The sequence below is a fragment of the Microtus oregoni genome, unplaced genomic scaffold (assembly GCF_018167655.1).
Source record: "Microtus oregoni isolate MIOR12 unplaced genomic scaffold, Mior012 000063F_ref0000156, whole genome shotgun sequence".
NCBI classification, from domain to species: domain Eukaryota; kingdom Metazoa; phylum Chordata; class Mammalia; order Rodentia; family Cricetidae; genus Microtus; species Microtus oregoni.
In genome coordinates, this window is record NW_024543873.1 from 3,080,085 (window position 1) to 3,093,064 (window position 12,980).

The 12,980-nt window shown below is 43.4% G+C and overlaps 1 protein-coding gene across 1 annotated transcript; it reads right to left on the bottom strand.

Moving 5' to 3' along the window:
* Positions 1-2,319: 2,319 nt before the first annotated feature.
* Positions 2,320-10,512, bottom strand: LOC121439792 (paired mesoderm homeobox protein 1-like). Its single transcript, XM_041640413.1, has 3 exons — positions 10,097-10,512; positions 8,948-8,993; positions 2,320-2,415 (listed from the first exon to the last, which is right to left on the bottom strand). Exons 1-3 carry the CDS (start codon positions 10,510-10,512, stop codon positions 2,320-2,322), a joined length of 558 nt encoding a protein of 185 aa, XP_041496347.1.
* Between the last annotated feature and the right edge of the window lie 2,468 nt (positions 10,513-12,980).

The window sequence follows — 12,980 nt, forward strand, 5'->3', positions numbered from 1 at the left end:
CTAGCTCTGTTTCCATATAACTTACTAGAGGCCCAAAGCAGTTTCTTTTTAACCAATGATATTTACAACATACAGAGGGGAATCCCACATCATCACATATTCGCTGTGCCATCTTTCTATGCCCTTATTCTGGGATTTGTTTGGCCCCAAGAGATGTGTGTTGGTTTGGAATGTTTTGTTGTGGGAATGACAGTCATGGGATAAGAACACAGATCCCAATGGGGTCATCTCCTCATGTGTATATTAGACACATATGTGCCCTCCTCTCCTGGAATGTGAAGCTGCAGGTGCTCTCCCTGGCCCCACACCAGGACCTGGTTAGGAGCAATGGGCCCCTTCCTCACTATTCTAAGGTCTCTACAGAGGAATCTTCCTCTGCATTTGTAGGGCTCTGATCCACAGGCCTACTTTGTGTGGCCAGGCACTGTCAGTTTCTCAGGACTATAATAAGAGCCTGACTGCATTCTGTGGTAGTAAACCCCAGGGAGGCTTTGTCACCTACTGAACCTCACACACACCCCACCTCTGGCCTGAATCTACCTTTCTTCTAGGTCCTGTACATGTCCCTAATCAAGCATCCATCTGGGTGCTTATAATCCCAGCACCAGAGTTCCCAGTTCCTCTTTGAGTAGAAGGATGTTGTCTCAGGGTTTCTGTCACTGGGACAAAACACCATGAAAAATGAAAGTTGGGGAGGAAGGGTTTTATTTTATGTACACTTCAGCATTGCTGTTCATCACTCAAGGAAGTCAGAACAGGAACTCAAACAGGGAAGGTTCACAGACACAGGATCTTATGAGGAGGCTATGGAGGAGAGCTGCTTACTGGCTTGCTTCCCATGGCTTACTCAGTCTGATTTCTTATAGAACCCAGAACCACCAGCCCAAGAAGGGCACCTTATACTGTAAGCTCGGCTCTTGCCTGTTGATGAATAATTGAGAAAATGACTTTGAGTTGGACATCATGAAGGCATTTCCTCAACTGGGGCTCCTTTCTCTCTAATGAGTCTAGCCTGTGTCAAAATGACCCACAAAAACACCCAGTACACACGGTATCTGTCCTCTGGACACTCTTTCTGTGGGAATTCACATCCTCCATCTTTCCACAGTGTTTCTGCAATCCACAACTTTCCTAATACAAGGCTGTACTACAACCAGTCTATCTGCCCATCCTCTGTCACACCAGACTTCTGTATGTCTGTCCTCAGTACACAGTCCTGTTTACCCATCTTTTCTATTGCAAAGTCTAGATTCCCAAGTTACCATTACTCAGTTTAGAAAGAGACTTTAACAAACCCTGCTACACCACCTTTTCTAGAGTCTGTCATATGTCACAAGTAGTCACAGCATCAAAACCAGATCATGCCTTGGCCACTTTCTCACAGGTCATGTGTTCTAACTCCACGACATACACCACCATATTAATGCCACCCTGATGTGTCCTCCCTGCTGGAACTCAGGCATAACCCTCTCTATAGGCTCTCCACACTGCCTCTCCTCCAATCACCCTTGGGCTAACATAGCCCATTGCTCCCTGCATGCTCTGAAGCCTGCATCTTATGTTTACCCCTAACCTGGCCTTGTGCATCTACTAAGAATCCTTCTCCTCTCCTGCCTGACCTGGGAGGAATCGATCAATATACCTCTTGTGCATTTCGGGCTAGGTGTGGGAACACAGAGGAAGCCTCTTTCTAATGGGCATGGGATGGCCTCTTGTGTTTCCTATGAAAAAGTTGGATCTGTTTCAGGAGGACTCCTAGTACCATAACTGTACCAGAAAGGAGGGACAGGGATCAGACCTGGGGGCAGCCTAAGTAACTGGTCACACTCCCCTCTGATGAATGCTCAGAAAGTAGTCTTTTTGTATTTGTTTCAGTACAAGAATGAACTCGTAGATTTGGGGGAAACTCTGTTTTTGTCATGAACAGTCTACTGACTGGGGACTTGTCCTGTTCCTGTTCTTAGGTGTTTGTTCCCACAGGGTCAAGTTAAGGTGAGGATGGTACAGTGTGACAAGAGAGAAGAATATATGTCTGAGCAAAGATTGCCGTCGGTCTTGAGAAACTTTTGTGACTTGTGGAGTAGTAAAGATGACTCAGGGTTTGATCCCTTCCTTTTATCTTCTGTTAAATATTTTATCAATAATGGACATACACACCTTACTGACCCCCAAAAAGGACATGAAATATTTTGAATACACAACTCTTTATTGCTGAAGGGATAAGGTGTCACAGCCATCAGAAGGTGTCAGTGAAACCTGAAGATCCTGTCTTCATCTGGGGCCTGGACAGGATGATGCTTCAGGACTCCTACAAAAGCTTTACTGCAAGGTGTCCTGGCCATCAGCAGATGCACACTGGAGAATCTCAGACTGCTGATGTTTCCTGTATTGGGCTCTTCTTTTCTTAAACCAGCTCTGCAATAACATGGTGAAAGAGATGGCTTTAGTGTATTCAACAGTCAGTATCACAAGAGGAAAACACAACTCTGTGTAACAGTAAATGTCAGTGAGGCTTTAGATTGACCAGACTTTTCTAACCAAGGACACACAAAATCCTATGCAACCCCAGCCCTGGAAGTCGGAATTCAGAACAACCGGAAATAGAAAATTCATTAGCTAGTACCTTTCCTGTCTTATGTCCTTTCAATGAAATGGGAAATATGGCTCTAAGAAAGAGAACGGGGATCAGTAAATCAGGTTATGGAGAAGACCAGATACCAAAAGGTTTTCAGGGATTACTATCTACACACTCTCTGCCAAGGACAATGTACATCATCATGCCCTTGAATTATCTGGATTACTTGAACTACTGCTTAGAATAATGATATCTCCTCTGACTCTCTGGAAAGTCACACCCCACTGCATGAATTCTTGTCTATGTAATCCTCATGATATATGCATATAATAGAGAAGATGGGAGAGCTCATATTTGGCCTTGAATCTATGTTAAAAAAGGCACAACACGTTCCATTTCTGGTTCTGTTTAAATAGGTGCAGGAACAGCTGAAACAACTGCCATAGATTATTCATATTTGATTGTTTGAGATGATCCCAAGATTTCTGATCTAAGTTGAAGAGCCAGAAAGCTGAATATATTACTAATTTCTTTTACTGTGACCCTGTACTATTTTATCCATGAAAGATCTACAAAAATGCAAGGCCCTTGCTGGGTGACTGTGGAGGTTTCTGTGTCTTCCCATAGAGGCCTTTTATCTCCTACGCACAGGAAAGGAAGCTGCTGTGAAGTGATGGGCCAATGCCTGGGCCAAGTCTGGTTTTCAGCAGGCTTCCTGAAAATTCAGCAGCCTATTGGTCTAAGAGAGGAGAGGAGTGTGAAGATGAGGTGTTGGGAATGGTCTGCCCTTGCCCTGGATTGCATACATGAGTAACTGATTTTAAATAAGTAGAAGAAAAAGGACTGGGAGATGATGAGGAAAAGAAGGTGGAAAGGGTAAGTGAGGGGAAAAGAATAGTCGATAGAAAGAAGAAAGAAAGCAGAAGATAAGAGAAAGGGAAGAGGAAAAGAAAGGGAGAGAGAAAAGCTCAAAGGAAGAAAAGAAAGAAGACATAGATCAGGACATTGTTACCAGCCTCTGGTGACTGGATCCCTATAGCTTAGTGTCAGCATTAACTGGACCATTGATTCTTGTCCTTATCAGACTAACGGTGGAACCCTGCATCTTCACCTGCATGGCCAACTGCCTCAAACAGAAAATAAACTCATTTAAGTTACTGGTCCCTAGAAACAACTATGTCCTCCTAGAACAGGATGAGTCAATGATTTGACTCATGCCCTCGACCTAGTGGGAAATGTGACAGGTTAAGCCAGGGAAGAGGTCCCTTCATCTTCTATTCTTGTTGAGGCCTTTTCAGGTAGAAATAGAATTTGATCTCTGTGATGGAGAATCCCACGGGAACTTAATTAGGTCTATTCTAGGGACCAAAGATTAGGAATGTTCCAGCAAACTTAGCTGTGGTTAAACTTCCTGTTTGAATGAACCCCTCCCCCAGCTTACTGTTAATCTTAGCTTCAGTAAACAGCTTGATTCAAACTGCTTACTTCTGCAAAGGCATCTGCATCTGCTGAGCTAGATGCTAGGACATCTAGGTTTTAAGATGCCCTAAAACCCCCATGTTCTGGACAGCTGGGGCCACGCCTCGGTGCCCAGATGCATGGGTGTCATCCTAGTCAGCTGGAATAAAGACTTTCCATTAGCTATAGACCGTGTAAGTGGTCATCTCTGCTCACAACTATGGAGTGCTCTATCCTAATTGGAATGTGTTCATAACCTCCTCCCTTCAAGGCTCAGGGATCAAAGCAGAAGAACAAGCAGAAAAACTGGAATATCCAAAGGTGCTGGATGACTCTAAAGGAACAAAAATCTATTTGCTGTACAAAAGGACAGAAACCAAAATGAAGACAACACCCCACAACAATCCACTTTATTGTACTGCCTTGTACAGACACCTCAATCCTAACTCCCAGTGGGGCTCCACACAAGACGCCCATGTCAGGACAGACAAGGGATGTTGTGAGATTCACCACGTAGGATAGGGGGATACCTGCTTCCTACTTCCCCTTAACTGTCAGAAAACAATCTCCTTCTCTCCCTATCTCCTCCTTTGCCTCATGCTCTTCCTCCTCCTCATTCATTCTCTTTTTTGTCCTTCCAGCATCTTCTCCTTCTGTTCCAGTGTTTCTGGATCTCCTCTGACATATTTTTCTTATCTAAACACATAATTTCTCCCAGGTGAACTGCTTTACTCTCATGATTTCAGCTCACCATTTATAGATGGATGGCTTCTTATTGCTCCAGCACCTTAAGGAGGTGGGGTGATTACAAGGTATCACACTTGCCAAAAGAGTGTGCAAAGTCACAGCCTATCCCCAGCTCAAACAAACAAACAAACAAACAAACAAACATCCTTCCCAAAGTGTTATTAGAGCTAACACTACTCCAAGGGAGGCCTGCACAGAGATGTGATGTTGTCATCTATAGGATTAGGGAAATGAGCCAATTCAGACAATTCATTCAGATATCTTGGGACTCCCTGCTTCCATCATGTAGGTAATAAGGGTAGGTTACTGTCACCTATGGACTTTTGCCCTCCCCCTCTTCCATGCCCTCTAAATTTTTCTGGGCTCAGAACAAAAGCTGTGGTCTCAGTAAGAGTTGAAGCTTGATAGTGATGCCCTACTTCTTGTCAACATGAAGAGCATCCTGGGCTCTGTTCTTATACCAGGAGATCCAACGTTTTTAGGCTGAACCTCCAGTCAGGAATGTGATCTGTAACAATGTGGAGAGCAGTTAACAAAACCGCCTCTTCCTTAATACATGACATCTAGAGCTTAAGTGAATAAACTTCTAGAGCTACAGTGCATCAGCCTCTTTAATCCTGCAATGCATCAGATTCTGGAATGGCAGTGAATCAGACTCTCTGGATCTTCAGTGCTTCAGCCTCTAGAGCTTCAGTACATCAGTCTCTCTGGAGCTGCAGTACATCAGCATCTCTAGAGCTACAGTGCATCAGCACCTCGAGAACTTCCATGCATCAGCCTCTCGGTAGCTACACTGCATTAACCTCTAGAGCTGCAGTACATTAGCCTCTCTGGATCTGCAGGTCATCATCCTCCAGAGTTTCAGTATATTGGCCTTTCTGGAGCTGCAGTGCTTCAACCTCTAGAGCTGCAGTGCTTGACATCTAGAGCTGAAGTGAATGAGCCTCTAGAGCTGCAATGCATCAGCCTCTCTAATCCTGCAGTGCATCAGTTTCTCTAACGACAGTGCATCAGCCTCTTTGGAGCTGTAGTGCATCAGCCCCTAGAGCGGCAGTAAATTGTCCTCTCTGGAGCAGCAGTGAATCAGGCTAGATAGCTGCAGTTCATAAGCTTCTCTGGAGCTGCAGTGAAATCAGCCTCTAGAGCTGCAGTGCTTCAGCCTTTCTGGAGCTGAATTGCATCAGCCTCTCTGGAGCTACAGTGCATCAGCTTTTCTGGAGCTGCATTGAATCTGCCTCTCTAAAGCAGGAGTGCATCAGCCTCTAGAACTGCACTTGATCAGACTCTCTGGACTTGCAGTTCATCGACCTCTCTGGAGATGCAGTGCATCATCAGTCCCTCTAGAGCTGCAGTACGAATGGCTCTGGACTGATAGTCCATCAGTCTCTCTAGAGATGTAGTGCATCATCAGTCTCTCTAGAGCTGCAGTACAAATGGCTCTGGAGTGATAGTCCATCAGTCTCTCTGGAGCTGCAGTAAGTCCGCCTCTATGGAGCTGGAGTGCATCAGCCTCTAGGTCTGCAGTGTATATGTGTCTTCAGAGCTGCCTCACATCAGTCTCTGGGGCTGCAGCACCTCTGTCTCTCTGGAGCGGAAGTACAGGGTCCTGTAAGCTTGAAAGCAGGAGAATTCCTCACTCCTTCAGCTTTTCTTATCCAATCACTCTTTCTCTCCATCCTGGGGGAATCTCCCTATTCTCTCCCAGTTTCTCCAACCTGAGCCTGGTCCTACTGTAGTTTACACGTTGTGGTGTTAGGATGTCAGTCATCAGGGGCTCCTAGGCAGGAATGCTATTCTGCACAAGCTACTGCTGCAGGTAGGGAATTTGCTTACATCAAGACTGCCCTGATCCATGCTGAAGGAAGTTAGCATGAATAGCACTCTGCACTGCTTTTCCCCTTTCTCATTTGCTATGGAGCAGTCAGTTTCTCTGGGCTCATGGCCTCAGCTTTTATCCCATGATCTAAACATTAGTCTTTAATGTCTGGAGGAAAGAAATTCATTTGAAAATAAGATAGCTACAGCTCTTTCTTCAAGTGAGCTCTATCTTTTTCCACATTCCAAAAAACCCACATGTTCAACATAGTCTCCTTTAAAGAAAAGGAATACTTTCAGATTTCAAGTTAGTCAACAGAAGACACACTTGACCGTGGCTTGGCACCTTTGCTTTTTATGTATTTGCAAACACATAAAAATTTGCAAAGGTGTCTGATCTGCATGTGTATCTATGTGCAAATGCACACTCGTGCATGCAGAGGACCAAGGTCAGAGTCAAGCATCTTCCTAGCTTGCTCCCCACCTGATTTACACTGGCAGGGTTGTCCATGAACCTCAGCTCAGCGACGGACCTAATCTAGGTCTCCCTAAGGATCCGCAGTCTCTGCCTCCTGAATAAGAGATTCTGACTACAGTGTGAGCTGACACCTGCTAAACTTTATGCTGAGGGTCCCAACTCAGATCTTCAGACTCATGTGGCAAGAGCTTTATCCTTCGTGCCCTCTCCTCATTACCAACCTGCATTTTGACATTCTATAACTTCACCTGATCCCGTTCTCTTTACTCGATTAACTTAAATGAGCTCAATGTTATTCTTTTTGTTTAATTGTAACAAAATTAACTCTTTAAAGCTGTCATCCCCATACATGTCATAACACTGACATGACAATTTTGCATTGTTTTTAGATAATCTAAACACAGCATGGGGGAACATGAAGGTTCAACTTTGCTGCTTTCTACATTGGCTTTCCACAAACTTACAAAGGTGAAGGGCCAACCATGTGCTCTTGTGAGTGTCTTCCCACATGACTCTTGGACAAATTAAACACAGATAAGTTATGAAACACTGAATATCTCTCTGGCCTTACTTAATCCACACTTATAACTAAGTGTTTCTTTGTTGAAACAGAGCCCTGTTTTTCTCCTACTGCTTGCTACATCAATTAGAATGTCCCCAAGTTCACTTAGAGTCCTACTACAACAGTACATATAAGTACCCTGAAATGACCTGAGTGTCCGGACTTCAGTATTAATCACTGTACACATACCAGTAAACATTTATGTTTTCCTATATGCATGACCATATAATACTCAATGCTCTCTATATATATGATGTTCCCATACTGATTATAAGTGTTCTGTGAATCTCAAATGGCTGAAAGACATTTGAGGAAATGTTCAACATCTTTAGTCATCTGAGAAATGCAAATCAAAACAACTCTGTGTCCCATCTTACACCTATAAGAATGGCCATGATCAAAACACAGATGACAACTTATTCTGGGGAGTATTTGGGGTAAAGGGAACACTCCTGCATTAGTGGTGGGAGTGTAAACTTGTACAGCCACTTTGGAAGTAAGTATGGCGATTTCACTGAAAACAAGGAAACAATCCACCTCCACGCCCAGCAATACTACTGTTGGTTATATACCCCCAAACACTCAATCACACCACAAGAACACCAGCTCAAATATGTTCATAGCAGCATTATTCATAAGAGCGAGAGCCTGGAAACAACCTAGATGGCCTTCAGTCAAAGAATGGATGAAGAAAAAGTACATGTGCACAACAGTAAAAAAAAAATGACTTCTTGAAATTTGCAGGCAAATGGATAGATCTAGAAAACACCATATTGGGTGATGTAACTCAGAAACAGAAAGACAAATATAATATTTACTCACTCATAAGTGGTTTTAACACATAAAGCAAAGAAAACCAGCAATACCGGGAAACCAAGACAACAAAGAGGACCCTGAGACAGGCATAAATGGATCTACTTAGGAGGTAGGAAAAGACAAGATCTCGTAAGTAAACTGGGAGTGTGGGGGTCACAGGACAGAGAGACTGGGAGAAGGGAAAAGGGAGGGGAGCAGAGAAAAATATAAAGCTCAATAAAGACAATTAAATAAAATAAAAATGCTAAAAAATTGTGTGCATTTTTTAGTTTTTTTTTTCAATTAAGAGACTACAATGTCTCCAATAATGGGAAAAGACTTAATGGCTGCCCATTCCATTTTAACTCTGGAAAACTTCAACACTCAGTGCTCAGTTACTATCATAACCCAGACAAGGACACCTCTCACCCACGCATGCTTTTCATATTGGGTACAAGAACATGGACCATGTCCTGAAGCAGAGTGCCCTGCCCAAAGTCTTTTCGGATTTACTGACCTGCACTCTGGATTCTCCCAGGAACAAGCGCTTTGCAAGGTCCTTTCTGAGAGAAGAAGATGGAAATTGGAGCTGTTAGTGAAATACAGCATTTCAGCTTGGCAAGATGAATAGACTTCTGGAAATTCATCACAGGCCAACACAAAACTATGTAGAGAAGGTGAGACCTAAAGTATGAAAGCGGCTTTTCAATGATCTCTATTTTATTTTATAAAAATAACCACATTGAGCAGGGCGGTGGTGGCACACACCTTTAATCCCAGCACTCAGGAGGCAGAGGCAGGGAAATCTCTGTGAGTTCGAGTCCAGCCTGTTCTACAAGAGCTAGCTCCAGGACAGGCTCCAAAGCTACAGAGAAACCCTGTCTCAAGAAACGAAATAAATAAATAACCACATTAATTGACATAAGGTGGATATGCTATAGTAGTAGAGGGATTACTTAGAAACCACTAGGTCTTTTTTATTTATTAATTTACTTATTTATTAAAGATTTCTGTATCTTCTTCGCCACCTCCTCCCATTTCCCTCCTCCTCCCCCAATCAAGTCCCCCTCCTTCGTCAGCCCAACGAGCAATCAGGGTTACCTGACCTGTGGAAAGTCCAAGGACCACCCACCTCCATCCAGGTCTAATAAGTTGAGCATTCAAACTGCCTAGGCTCCCACAAAGCCAGTACGTGCAGTAGGATCAAAAACCCATTGCCATTGTTCTTGAGTTCTCAGTAGTCCTCATTGTCCGCTATGTTCAGCGAGTCCGGTTTTATCCTAGGCTTTATCAGACCAAGGCCAGCTGGCCTTGGTGAGTTCCCAATAGAACATCTTGAGTACAATTCCCATTATAAAACGGGGGCCATGAAGAAGAAGAGGATAAGAAGGAGGATGAAAAAAAAACAAAAAGAAAACTTAAAGAAGAAATTGAGAGGCATCAACCAACACTAGATAGATAGATAGACAAATAGATAAATATAGATATAGATACAGATATAGATGTTGACTTTGACCTCTTAAAACATACTTCCCATACTCAGCAACTAAACAGAGACTTCATGCTTGAGGCTCATAGCAGACAGGGCTCATAGTGTGAAGAACACACCTCCTAATGAGATGCTGATGGATGGGAGCTGGAACAGCTATTGAAACAAGTGACATACCTTATGATCTCATCAGGGTACTTAGTTTTTTCAAAAACATCTTCCAACTCATTCAGCTGCCTGGGTGTGAGACCAAACTGGATCCTTGGCCTTGTGCGCCGGACCTGGGGCACTCTGCCAGCAGCCACATTCTCTTGCTCCTTCAACTGTGGGTTTCTGTACCCTTGGTGGCTCCCATGGCTCTCATGCCTGATGTCATCACCAACGTAGTTGAAGTTAGCAACGTGGGTCATATCATCCTTGTAGTGTGGGATGCCCTGGTTCTTTGGTTTGTCGGAACCTTTTAGAGAACCTTCACCATAGATGACACTTTCTGTTGCTGCAGTGGCCCCATGTTCAAAATCAAGGCTCCCCTCAATTTCATTTTCATACAGTTTGTAGACATTGGGTTCCACATGTTGGGATTGGAAAGCCATGATGAGACCTAAAAGAGAGTAGTGTCATCTCCATAAATGCTTTGTGAATTGAAATGACTTTGCAGCATGTGGGTTTTAGCAAGATTCACATCTGTCCTCTTTCCATCACACAAACCCTATAGGAGATACGTGCCCACTGAAGGTGGCTCTAGGGAGCATGTGCAGAATGGATCTAACATGGATCCAACCAAGTACACCAAAGCCTCGAGGAATGGAGTGGAAGAGAAAGAAAGCTGTTGCAGGTGCACAAGTAGGGATGAGGACATGCATTTACACCGAGCACATGGCCTCTGGGTGAACCCCTGGAGAACTCTAGCTTCTGTATCTCACTGGGTGCACACTGCAAGATCTGGGAATTAAGTGGACATGGTTATGTCAGCTAGTGTTTGTGCCAGTTTCCTTGAGAGGACACTGAAGGCACATCAACACTGTCCTCTACCTGCAGGAGTGTCATGCTTGTGAAGTGGAGTTTATGTAGCATTCTGGGGGGACAAGTCGCTGCAAAACACTTGACGTCACCATTGAAACAATGAAAATGCTCCAGATGGTTTATTGGGAATCTCCATCAGAGTCACTGTACGATGTCCTGCCCAGTACTTCTCATGTCTGACTAGGCTGACACTGTGTGGGTCTCTGCCCTTTTCACAGTGCCAGCAAACTCCTGAAGCTGAGAGTGCTCTGTAACAGTATTGAGCTGAGAAAGCACCATATATACAGTAAGTATACAAAAGTGAAATAACCTCGGGCTAGCTTCCATTCAAACAATTAATATTCTCAAAGAAATTTCCTCAGTGTGCTGAGATGTTGGAAAATATCAAGAGGATCTCAATAAGAAAATGTAGTCCTTCACCCAGAGACTGATGGAAACAGATGCAGAACTATAAACACTGGTGAAGCTCAGAAAATCCTGTGGAAGAGGTGGAGAAAGGATTGTGGGACACAGAGAGGCCAAGGGCACCAAAAGAGAAACCACAGAATTTACTAACCTAGGTCCAGAGGGGATCACAGAGACTCGGCTGCCATCCAGAGAGCTTGCAAGGGACTGACCTAGGCCCTCTACCCATGTTTTACAGTTGTGTAAATTATGGTCTTGGTCTTCTGGTGGGGCTCCTAACAGTAGGGATGTCTCTGACCCTGTGATCTGCTTTGGGAACCTTATCCTCCTACTGTATTGCCTTACGCAAACTTAGTAGGAAATGAGGTGCCTAGTCTTACTGCAACTTGATATGCCACAGATGGCTGATATACATGGGAGACCCGCTCTTTTCTGAAAAGAGAAGAAGTGGATGGGGGGGAAGAGGCAGGTTAGTAGAAGGGTCTGGGAAGAGAGAAAGAATGGAGAGGAAATGTGATTGGGAAAATAATTAATTAATAAAAAGAAAACTAGAGTTTAACATTGCTTTTAAAAATTAATATTAAGGGGATGGCTTAAAGGTTAAGGGCACTGCCTGTTCTTCTAGATGTCCTGAGTTCAATTCCCATGAACCACATGGTGGATCACAACCATCTATAATGAGATCTGGTGCCCTCTTCTGGCATGAAGGCATGCATGCAGGGAGAACACTGTACATGTGATAAATAAACAAATCTAAAAATTAATATTAAATTTATTAAAGGTACAGATTAAGAAATCTAAAGAAATGCTTGTAGGGCAAGACCTCATGGTGATACACAGATCAATAGAAGTGGTTAAATTAGTATGTAAGAGTTAGCAAATGAGAAATTAGAACTAATGTGCCTATAATTGATCTAATTTATTTTTTTAAATAAAAGATCATTATTATTTTGTGTGCTTGTACTTTGGGTGCCTACAGGGAGCATTGGCTCTCCTGAAGCTCAACTTATAGATAGATGGTTACCGAGGTTGGTCCTGAGAATTTTACTCTGCTCCTCTGAAAGAACAACAAAATCTCTTAGCCATTTAGTCGTCTGTGCACTCTAATCACACAAATGCAATCTTTTTCTTTCTTCCTTTTAATTGTAGAACCCTAGAGCGCTGTGATATCAGGACAGCTAGCAAGATTCCTAAGGAAGTTGTAGTGCAATTATTTTGACTTATAAATGTGAAAATCAACATCTGTAAACACAAAATCATTGTCAAATACCAGTAGAGTTAGTAGCTAAGTAAATTAGGATTCCTCCTAATTGTTGAATTTATTTGTTATGTGAGTATGGACCTTTACCATTTTGTGCATGTCACAGCACATGTTTGGATGTCAGAAGACAACTTGGGAAAATCAGTTCTCTCTTTCCATCATGCACTTTCCAGAGATCAGGTTCAGGTCATCTGTGGTGCAGGAGATCCTTCTGTTTATGTGCTCCTTTCATATGTAAAGGAATAAAGAAACTCCCTTGGCATTTTGATTGGACAGTACTTAGGTAGGCAGGGAAGACAGAACTGAATGCTGGGAGGGAGAATGCAGAGTGAGAGAAACGCCATGGAACTGCCACCAGAAATAGATGGGCTG